We start from the raw sequence: 11,523 nt of genomic DNA on the forward strand, positions 1-11,523 counted from the left end.
GATGCGGGACTCGATCCCAGGACCCTGAGATCATGACCTGAGCCGAAGGCAGCGGCTTAACCCACTGAGCCACCCAGGCGCCCCAATATATGTTGAATCATTTTAACCTTCTTGTTTTGACTAACTCTTGGGTCATCTTTCTTTTTTTTACAGAACTGTATTGCTGTTGATAAGAATTATCCTTGAATATTGCCAGTGTGTAGACAATATCCCATCTGTTACTACTGACATGCTTACTCGTCTATCAGATTTATTGAAGGTGTGTATGATTTCACTCTGTGACAGAAAAATAGTTGAAAGAAGTAATTCATTAGGGTATGACCAGTCTTCAAACTAAGACATTTCAAGGTTAAGTTATCTTTAAGACATTAATTTTGTGACATTTAATTGTGGTTGAATCACAACATGTTACTGGAAGAAGGCCGCCTACTTCCTTCTCACTTTTAGTGATTCCTCATTATACCCATAGAGTTGTTAATGACATTGGAGACAGGAGATGATTTGTTCGTTAGGTGCTGAACATGACTGAGGCCACTTAGGTCAAAAAACCTGGACTGGTTTCAAATGTGCATGGAAGGAATTCACTGAACTTTACAAAATTCATCTCACTAAGGTTAGAGATTTTTCTTAAATCATTCTTTCAGAACCATTGATGTAAAATGAAAATGTGGAGATAATCTTATTTTACATACTTATTTTACATTTCATTTTAACAGGTATTTTTAACTGCTAGTATAAAGAAAAATAGACATTTTTTCCAAATGTCTAATCAGTTAATTCTGCCCCCAAATTGAGTTGTCATATTTTAGTTCAGAAAGATTTTGTTACCCTTTTGAAAATAGGACCGTCCAGTATGAATGATTAAAACTGAAATTGTTTTTTTATTAAAGTATAATTAACATATAGTATATTGTTTCAGTGAAATGGAACTAGTTTTATGAATGCAGATTAAAGATTAACTTCTGAACAATTGTTTTTTAGAACTTCACTTTTTTCCCACCAGACAATAAATATTAACATCATCCCTTTTTCTATCATTACATAAATAGGTCCTAATTGCTCCTACTAGAAAATCCATTTGGTCCTTGAATGAGAGGAAAGAGGAATGTATTTTTAGAAATATAGATACATTACCAGCATATATAGAATAATTTTTAATAAATTGTTGGGCTTTTTTTTCTCCTTCCTTTGTTAGTACTTCAATTCAAGAAGTTGCCAGTTAGTTCTTGGAGCTGGTGCACTGCAAGTTGTTGGACTAAAAACAATAACTACAAAAAATTTGGGTATGGTTTCTTGCTTTTAATTCACATGCTGAGATTTTACAGTGAGGTCACCATCTTCATTGTGTTTTTATTATACCTGATGTTCTTATGACTCTAATTAAAGGCTCTAAAAGTAGCAAATGTGCTTCATTTTCTATGTATTAACATAACTGAAAAAATTAACTTCTGGGGGAAATGTTAGGAAGAATTTCGACTCTAACAAATACAAGTTATTTGGAAGTTGCATCACTATAGAAAATGTTAAGATGTAGTAAGTATGAGGTGCTTTGAGGTGAAAGGAATTTGAATATCAGAAGAGAATCAGTTTTCCCCTTAGCTTCCTCATGTCAGTAATACCAACAACTTGAGTTCATTGGGAAAAGCAGCATGTTTGCTACCATTATTCAGTACCAAATAATTAAAAAAATTTTTTTTTATTTCTTTGAGAGAGAGCGCTGAAGCAGGAAGGGGCAGAGAGGGAGAGAGAAAGAATCTGAAGTAGACTCTGCACTGAGCACAGAGCCCAATGTGGGCTCAACCACGACCATGAGATCATGACCCGAGCCAAAACCAGGAGTCAGACGCCCAACTGATTGAGATAGCCAGGCGCTCCCCAAGTCATTTTCTTAACCGAAGTGAAATAATGTTGCTTTCTGCTGTGTGCTCTTCATTGATGAAATAAACTGTAGGAAACTAATTGACATTTTTTGTTTAATTTGATATTTAAACTCAACTAATACTGTTTTTTGTTTCTCCCTGATATATTCACTTCCTGGATCTTCAGCTCTTTCTTCACGTTGTTTGCAGTTAATTGTGCACTACATTCCTGTGATCAGGGCTCATTTTGAAGCTCGACTGCAACCTAAGCAGTATAGCATGCTTAGGCATTTTGATCATATCACTAAGGTACTTTGTCTTAGATTTTCTACTGGAGTTTCATAATTGTTAAGTATTTTTTAGATGTGTCCCAGGGACTTTAAAATACAGTGTTCTTTCTCATTACAGGACTACCATGACCACATTGCTGAAATATCAGCCAAGCTTGTAGCGATAATGGATAGCTTATTTGACAAGCTATTATCTAAGGTAAATGATTTATGGAAATTATTAGGCATTGTTTAAAGGCATTGTGCCTTTTCGCAGTTGTCTAACCAGTCACATTCATCAGGGTTTAGAAAAACTCAATAATATGTTCAGATTGCCCAAATAATGGATAATCATATCCTAAGGGGGCTGGAAGGGGACAGGAGGGAGATTATTTTAAGAATGAAAGAAACCCTGTGCAGAAGTAATTTTATATGAGCTGCATTGACAAATATGTGCCTTCATCAAACTAGGTTTTTGTCTGAAAGTCTTCCAGAGACAAAATCGAGAGAAAAAAGATCAAAATAGAAAAAAAAAGTAAATAAATTATCTGTGGTAAGGTATGTTCTTTATTTTCCAGACTGCAATGGCAGAGTCTGAGGTGCTCTATTATTTCCCTCATAGATAATCAGTATTAGTATCTGTTTCCTGTTTGTTTTCTATTCTGAATGGGTCATTAAAAGAAGCAATGGTTTCCAGTGAATCCTCTATTACACTGAAGGGTAACTTTAGAAAAATAAAACTTTATCAGACCTAGTCACTTTTGTCCCATCCCCTACTCTTTTCATTCCCTAAGTACAACACCTATCTTAGGAAGAAAGAAGAAATTTCAAAACTTGGAATTTTGAAGGTTTATTTAGTTTATTTGTGCATGCTTGAGAGTGTATTTAGGGTAATCATCAACCCAGGCACTTCAGTATGCTTTTCTGCTGCTTGCATTTCTTAGGATTCTGAGATGGCAGGAGCAACAAGCATGTAAAAATCATAAAATTGCAAGGTGAAGCAGTGCCCATTCACAGAGATTAGGTGTGGGCTTGTATCTTTGAAGATGACAGTGAGGAAAGAGTCCTTGGAAAATAAGATTGCATTTGTTTAATCATTCTCAAATGTTTTGGTCACAGGACCTCTTTATACTTAAAAATAATTGCAGATGCCAAAGAACTTTTATTCATGCAAATTTTACCTATCAGTAAGTACCATATTAGAAATTAAAACTAAGAAAAATTTAAAACACAAGAATACACAAACACATGGCTGTCAGAACAATAACATTGTTGAAAGTCATTGAAAAATCTCCATTCTTTAAACATGAAAGAATGAGTGTGAAGAAGTAATAGTTTATTAGTATTATGAAAATGGTTTTTACTTAACAGATTCCCACAAAGAGTCTCTGACTCCTAGGTGTCCCCACACAACACTTTGAGAATGTTGGTGTAGTTCATACATAACATAGATATTTTATGCTTTTAAGAAGCTTAAGGAATTTATATTTGTATGCAATATACCTATATTATGCTCTACCTGTTAATTTAGTTTCCAGTTTTCTATGGAGAAAATGATTGTTTAGGAATTCTCTATTTTTTTTTTTCATTAACATATAATGTATTATTAGCCCCATGGGTACAGGTCTGTGAATTGCCGGGTTTATACACTTCACAGCACTCACCATAGCACATACCCTCCTGAATGTCCATAATCCAACTGGTCTCACCCTATCCCCCTCCCCCCAGCAACCCTCAGTTTGTTTCCTGTGAATAAGAGTCTAGGTTTGATCCCATCTTGTTTCATTTATTCTTTTCCTACCCCCCAAACTCCCCATGTTGCTTCTCGACTTCCTCATATCAGGGAGATCATATGATAGTTGTCTTTCTCGGATTGACTTATTTCGCTAAGCATAATACCCTCTAGTTCCATTCACTTCATCGCAAATGGCAAGATTTCATTTCTTTTAATGGCTGTGTAGTATTCCATTGTGTGTGTGTGTGTATATATATATATATATATATAAAACCTATTCTTTATCGATTCATCTGTTGATGGACATCTAGGTTCTTTTCATAGTTTGGCTATTGTGGACATTGCTGCTATAAACATTCGGGTGCATGTGCCCCTTCTGATCACTACATTTATATCTTTAGGGTAAATACCCAGTAGTGTAATTACTGGGTCGTAGGGTAGCTCTGTTTTCAACTTTTTGAGGAACCTCCATGCTGGTTGCACCAGCTTGCATTCCCACCAACAGTGTAGGAAGGTTCCCCTTTCTTCACATCTTCGCCAGCACCTGTCATTTCCTGACTTGTTAATTTAATTTTATTTTTTTAAGATTTATTTATTTGACAGACAGAGATCACAAGTAGGCAGAGAGGCAGGCAGAGAGAGAAGAAGGGAAGCAGGCTCCCCGCTGATCAGAGAGCCTGATGTAGGGCTCAATCCCAGGATCCTGGGATCATGAACTGAGCCAAAGGCAGAGGCTTTAACCCACTGAACCACCCAGGTGCCCCTAACTTGTTAATTTTAGCCATTCTGACTGGTGTGAGGTGGTATCTCATTGTTGTTTGATTTGTATTTCCCTGATGCCAAGTGATGTGGAGGAATTTTACATGTGTCTGTTGGCCATCTGGATGTCTTTTTGGCAGAAATGTCTGTTCATGTCCTCTGCCCATTTTTTGATTGGATTATTTGTTCTTTGGGTGTTGAGTTTGATAAGTTCTTTTTTTTTTTTCTTTCCTATTTTTTTTAAAATTTTTAATTTTTTATAAACATATATTTTTATCCCCAGGGGTACAGGTCTGTGAATCGCCAGGTTTACACACTTCACAGCACTCACCAAAGCACATACCCTCCCCAATGTCCATAACCCCTTCCCCCTTCTCTCAACCCCCGTCCCCCCACCAACCCTCAGTTTGTTTTGTGAGATTAAGAGTCACTTATGGTTTGTCTCCCTCCCAATCCCATCTTGTTTCATTGATTCTTCTCCTACCCACTTAAGCCCCCATGTTGCATCACCACTTCCTCATATCAGGGAGATCATATGATAGTTGTCTTTCTCTGCTTGACTTATTTCGCTAAGCATGATACGCTCTAGTTCCATCCGTGCTGTCGCAAATGGCAAGATTTCATTTCTTTTGATGGCTGCATAGTATTCCATTGTGTATATATACCACATCTTTTTTTTTTTTTTAAAGATTTTATTTATTTATTTGTCAGAGAGAGAGGGAGAGAGAGCAAGCACAGGCGGACAGAATGGCAGGCAGAGGCAGAGGGAGAAGCAGGCTCCCCGCCGAGCAAGGAGCCCGATGTGGGACTCGATCCCAGGACGCTGGGATCATGACCAGAACTGAAGGCAGCTGCTTAACCAACGTCCTATACCACCAGGCGTCCCTATACCACATCTTCTTTATCCATTCATCTGTTGATGGACATCTAGGCTTTTTCCATAGTTTGGCTATTGTGGACATTGCTGCTATAAACATTCGGGTGCACGTGCCCCTTTGGATCACTACCTTTGTATCTTTAGGGTAAATACCCAGTAGTGCAATTGCTGGGTCATAGGGCGAGTTTGATAAGTTCTTTATAGATTTTGGATACTAGCCCTTTATCTGATATGTCATTTGCAAATATCTTCTCCCATTCTGTCAGTTGTCTTTTGGTTTTGTTAACTGTTTCATTTGCTGTGCAAAAGCTTTTGATCTTGATGAAGTCCCAATAGTTCATTTTTGCCCGTGCTTCTTTGCCTTTGGCGATGTTCCCAGGAAGAAGTTGTTGTGGCTGAGTTCGAAGAGGTTGCTGCCTGTGTTCTCAAGGATTTTGATGGATTCCTTTCTCACATTGAGGTTCTTCATCCATTTTGAGTCTGTGTGGTGTAAGGAAACGGTCCAGTTTCATTTTTCTGCATATGGCTGTCCCAATTTTCCGAACACCATTTGTTGAAGAGACTCTTTATTCCATTGGACATTCTTTCCTGCTGTGTCAAAGATTAGTTGACCATAGAGTTGAGGGTCTATTTATGGGCTCTCTATTCTTCCATTGATCTGTGTGCCTGTTTCTGTGCCAGTATCATACTGTCTTGATGATGACAGCTTTGTAATAGAGTTTGAATTGTGGAATTGTGATGCCACCAACTTTGGCTTTCTTTTTCAGCATTCCTCTGGCTATTCGAGGTCTTTTATGGTTCCATATAAATTTTAGGATTATTTGTTCCATTTCTTTGAAATAAATGGATGGGATTTTGATAGGAATTGCATTAAATGTGTATGCTTTAGGTAGCATACACATATTCACAGTATTTGCTCTTCCAGTCCATGAGCATGGAACATTTTTTCCATTTCTTTTTGTCTTCTTCAATTTTTTTCATGAATTCTTTATAGTTTTCTGAGTATAGATTCTTTGCCTCTTTGGTTAGGTTTATTCCTAGGTATCTTACAGTTTTGGGTGCAATTGTAAATGGGATTGACTCCTTAATTTCTCTTTCTTCTGTCTTGTTGTTGGTGTATAGAAATGCAGCTGATTTCTGTGCATTGATTTTATATCCTGACAAGTTACTGAATTCCTGTACAAGTTCTAGCAGATTTGGAGTGGAGTCTTTTGGGTTTCCCACATATAGTATCGTATCATCTGCAAAGAGTGATAGTTTGACTTCTTCTTTGCCGATTTGGATGCCTTTAATTTCTTTTTGTTGTCTGATTGCTAAGTCTAGGACTTCTAGTACTGTGTTGAATACCAGTGGTGATAATGGACATCCCTGCCATATTCCTGACATTACGGAAAAGCTCTCAGTTTTTCTCCATTGAGAATGATATTTGCGGTGGGTTTTTCATAGATGGCTTTGATGATATTAAGGTATGTATCCCTACACTTTGCAGAGTTTTGATCCGGAAAAGATGCTGCACTTTGTCGAATGCTTTTTCAGCATCTATTGAGAGTATCATATGGTTCTTGTTCTTTCTTTTATTAATGTATTTTATCACATTGATTGCGGATATTGAACCAACCTTGCAGCCCTGGAATAAATCCCACCTGGTTGTGGTGAATAACCCTTTTAATATACTGTTGGACCCTATTGGCTAGTATTTTGGTGAGAATTTTTGCATCTGTGTTCATCAAGGATATTGGTCTGTATTTCTCTTTTTTGATGGGATCCTTGTCTGGTTTTGGGATCAAGGTGATGCTGGCCTCATAAAATGAGTTTGGAAGTTTTCCTTCCATTTCTATTTTTGGAACAGTTTCAGGAGAATATGAATTAATTCTTCTTTAAATGTTTGGTAGAATTCCCCTGGGAAGCCATCTGGCCCTGGGCTCTTGTTTGTTGGGAGATTTTTTTTTTTTTAAAGATTTTATTATTTATTTGACAGAGATCACAAGCAGGCAGAGAGGCAGGCAGAGAGAGAGGAAGGGAAGCAGGCTTCGCTGCGGAGCAGAGAGCCCGATGCGGGGCTTGATCCCAGGACCCTGAGATCATGACCTGAGCTGAAGGCAGAGGCTTTAACCCCCTGAGCCACCCAGGCGCCCCTGTTGGGAGATTTTTGATGACTACTTCAATCACCTTACTGATGACTACTTCAATCACCTTACTGGTTATGGGTCTGTTTAGGTTTCTGTTTCTTCCTGATTCACTGGTGGTAGTTTATATGTCTCTAGGAATGCATCCATTTCTTCCAGATTGTCAAATTTGCTGGTGTATAGTTGCTCATAATATATTCTTATAATTGTTTGTATTTTTTTGGTGTTGGTTGTCATCTCTCCTCTTTCATTCATGATTTTATTTATTTGGGTCCTTTCTCTTTTTTTTTTTGATAAGTCTGGCCAGGGGTTTATCAATCTTATTAATTCTTCCAGAGAACCAGCTCCTTGTTTTATTGATTTGTTCTGTTGTTTTTTTTTTTATTTCTATTTCATTGATTTCTACTCTGATCTTTATTATTTCTCTTCTGCTGCTGGGTTTAGGCTTTATTTGCTGTTCTTTCTCCCTCTCCGTTAAGTATAGGTTTAGGTTGTGTACTTGAGACTTTCTTGTTTCTTGAGAAAGGCTTGTTCTGTTATATATTTTCCTCTCAGGACTGCCTTTGCTGTGTCCCACAGATTTTGAACAGTTGTGTTTTCATTATCATTTGTTTCCATGAATTTTTAAAATTCTTCTTTAATTTCCTGTTTGACCCATTCATTTTTTAGAAGAATGCTCTTTAGTTTCCACGTATTTGGATTCTTTCCTAATTTCCTCCTGTAATTGAGTTCTACTTCAGAGCACTGTGGTCTGAAAATATGCAGGGAATGATCCCAATCTTTTGATACCAGTTGAAACCTGATTTAGAACCTGGGATGTGATCTGTTCTGGAGAATGTTCCTATGCACTAGAGAAGAATGTGTATTCTGTTGCTTTGGGATGGAGTGTTCTGTATATATCTGTGATGTCCATCTTGTCCAGTGTGTCATTTAAGGCCTTTATTTCCTTGTTGATCTTTTGCTTGGATCATCTGTTCATTTCAGTGAGGGGAGTGTTAAAGTCCCCTACTATTATTATATTATTGTCAATGTGTTTCTTTGATTTTATTAAATGGTTTATGTAGTTGGCTGCTCCCATGTTAGGGGCATAGATATTTAAAATTGTTAGATCTTCTTGTTGGACAGACCCTTTGAGTATGATATAGTGTCCTTCCTCATCTCTTATAGTTTTTGGCTTAAAATCTAATTGATCCTGATACAAGGATTGCCACCCCAGCTTTATTTTGATGTCCATTAGCATAGTAAATTGTTTTCCACCCCCTCACTTTAAATCTGGAGGTGTCTTTGGATCTAAAACGAGTTTCTTGTAGACAGCATATTGATTTTTTTTTTAATCCATTCTGATACCCTGTGTCTTTTGATTGGGACATTTAGCTCATTAACATTCAGGGTAATTATTGAGAGATACGTATTTAGTGCCATTATATTGCCTGTAAGGTGACTGTTACTGTATATTGTCTCTGTTCCTTTCTGATATACTACTTTTAGGGTCTCTCTTTGCTTAGAGGACCCCTTTCAATATTTCCTGTAGAACTGGTTTGGTGTTTACCAATTCTTTTAGTTTTTGTTTGTCCTGGAAGCTTTTTATCTCTCCTTCTATTTTCAGTGATAGCCTAGCTGGATATAGTATTCTTGGCTGCATGTTTTTCTCGTTTAGTGCTCTGAATATATCATGCCAGCCCTTTTTGGCCTGCCAGGTCTCTGTGGATAAGTCTGTTGCCAATCTAATGTTTTTGCCATTGTATGTTACAGACTTCTTTTCCTGGGCTGCTTTCAGGATTTTCTCTTTGTCGCCAAGACTTGTAACATTTACTATTAGGTGACAGGGTGTGGACCTATTCTTACTGATTTTGAGCAGGGTTCTCTGTGCCTCCTGAATTTTGATGCTTGTTCTCTTTGCCATATTATAAAAATTCTTTACAATAATTCTCTCCAGTTTACCTTCTTCTCCCCCTCTCTTTCTTCTTCTGGAATCCCAATTGTTCTAATGTTGTTTCGTCTTAATGGTATCACTTTTCTCTCGAATTCTCCCTTCGTGGTCCAGTAATTGTTTGTCTCTCTTTTGTTCAGCTTCTTTATTCTCTGTCATTTGGTCTTCTTTATCACTAATTCTTTCTTCTGCCTCATTTATCCTAGTAGTAAGAGCCTTCATTTTTGATTTCACCTCATTAATAGCTTTTTTAATTTCAACTTGGTTAGATTTTAGTTCCTTTATTTTTCCAGAAAGGGCTTTTATTTTTCCAGACAGGGTTTCTCTAATATCTTCTATGCATTTTCAAGCCTGGCTAGCACCTTGAGAATTGTCATTCTGAACTCTAGATCTGACATATTACCTATGTCCATATTGATTAGGTCCCTGGCCTTTGCTACTGCATCTTGTTCTTTTTTCTGTGGTGGGTTTTTCTGCCTTGTCATTTTATCCTGATAAGAATATATGAAGGAGCGAATAAAATATAAAAGGGTGGCGAAGGCCCCAATAAAATGTGCTTAAACCAAATCAGAGGAGACCCCAAATCATGGGCGGAAGAAAGAGGGTAAAAACAGGTTCAGAAAAATAAAAAAAAAAATTTAAAAGAGAAAAAGAAAATAAAGAAAAAATATAAAAAGAAAAAATATATATATTAGATTGGTGAATAGAATAGGTTCACCCACTTAATTTTGGGAGTATTTTGGTCTCTTAGAAGAAACTACCTCCTAAAATTTTAAAGAATGAAAAACGTATATAAGCGTAAATATGATGAAGGGATGGAATATGACTGTAAAGATGAAAAAAAAATTTAATTTCTAAAAAAGGAGTTGATAAGATTGTTGATAAGTTGATAAGATATGAAGTTGATAAGATAAAATAAAGTGGAGAGAATTTGCTCAGGCTGTAGACTAGAATAAAACCCTGTGCTAGATTTAGGGCATATTTTGATCTATCAGAGGAAGTTGTATCCCAAATTTTTTTAGAAGAAAAAAACCCCTATGTGTACATAAAAAATAAAGTTAGATACCATGAAGGATAAAACGTTAATATAATAATGAAGGTTCAAAAAAATTTTTTTGAAAGATATTAAGATAAACTAGTTAAAAAATGTTAAAGGAAGAAAGGGTAAAGTTAAAAAAAATTTAGAAGATAAAAATAAAATTAAGAAAAATTTAATTAACTTTGCAAGACTAAAGAATCATAGGGAGAAAGCCATGAATTCCATTCTTTGCTTTCTCCTCCTCTGGAATTCCGCTGTTTTCCTTGGTAAGTGAACTTGTTCGTTGCTGGACTTCATGCTATTCTTGGGGAGGGGCCTGTTGTAATGATTTTCAAGTGTTTTTGCCTGAGGCGGAATTGCACTTCCCTTATCAGGGGCCAGGCTAAGTAATCCGCTCGGGTTCGGGGTTCGCTTTTGGGATCTTTTGTTCCCTGAAGGCTTTTCCGTAGTTCTGGAGGATGGGAATGAAAATGGCGGCCTTCCAGTCTCTGGCCCAGAGGAGCCGAGAGCTGGGGCCCCACTCCTCAGTGCACCCTCCAAGAAAAGCGCTCAGTCACTCCTGTCTCCCTGGCCTCTGGCTGCGCTCTGAGCTCACCCAGCCCGTGACCAAGCGTCTTTGTCTCTGGCACACAGCCCTGCCTGGAGTCTCCGAACCCCGCAGATCTCTGAGCTCTTCCAGGGGAGTCTCCCCGATCTTGTTGGGTCCCCCCTCAGAGAGCAGTGACCTGTGCTATGGATCAAGCTCACTCCTCAGCTCTGTCTCTGTAGCTGGCTTCCCTACTCTAATACCTGTGAGCTCTGCGACTCTCAGACACCCCCGATCCTTCTGTGACCCCATGGCACCTGAGACCACCCTGTCCCCGCGTGGGCTTCACCCCTGTTTAGCCTCTGGAGTGATGTCCCTCAGTGGAGCAGACTTTTAAAAGTTT

General features: G+C 37.7%; 1 protein-coding gene across 4 annotated transcripts in view; it reads left to right on the top strand.

Annotated features, from left to right (window-relative positions):
- The window catches only part of VPS54 (VPS54 subunit of GARP complex), a 97,495-nt gene that overhangs the window by 70,379 nt on the left and 15,593 nt on the right, over positions 1-11,523 (top strand). For all 4 annotated transcript variants that reach the window (XM_059405973.1, XM_059405976.1, XM_059405974.1 and 1 more), the window contains 4 exons: positions 154-259; positions 1,196-1,283; positions 2,047-2,168; positions 2,268-2,348. In XM_059405973.1, coding sequence (XP_059261956.1) covers positions 154-259; positions 1,196-1,283; positions 2,047-2,168; positions 2,268-2,348 — 397 coding nt within the window. The remainder of the gene's footprint in view (positions 1-153; positions 260-1,195; positions 1,284-2,046; positions 2,169-2,267; positions 2,349-11,523) is intronic.

This window comes from Mustela nigripes, chromosome 7, assembly GCF_022355385.1.
Source record: "Mustela nigripes isolate SB6536 chromosome 7, MUSNIG.SB6536, whole genome shotgun sequence".
In the NCBI taxonomy this organism is placed as follows: domain Eukaryota; kingdom Metazoa; phylum Chordata; class Mammalia; order Carnivora; family Mustelidae; genus Mustela; species Mustela nigripes.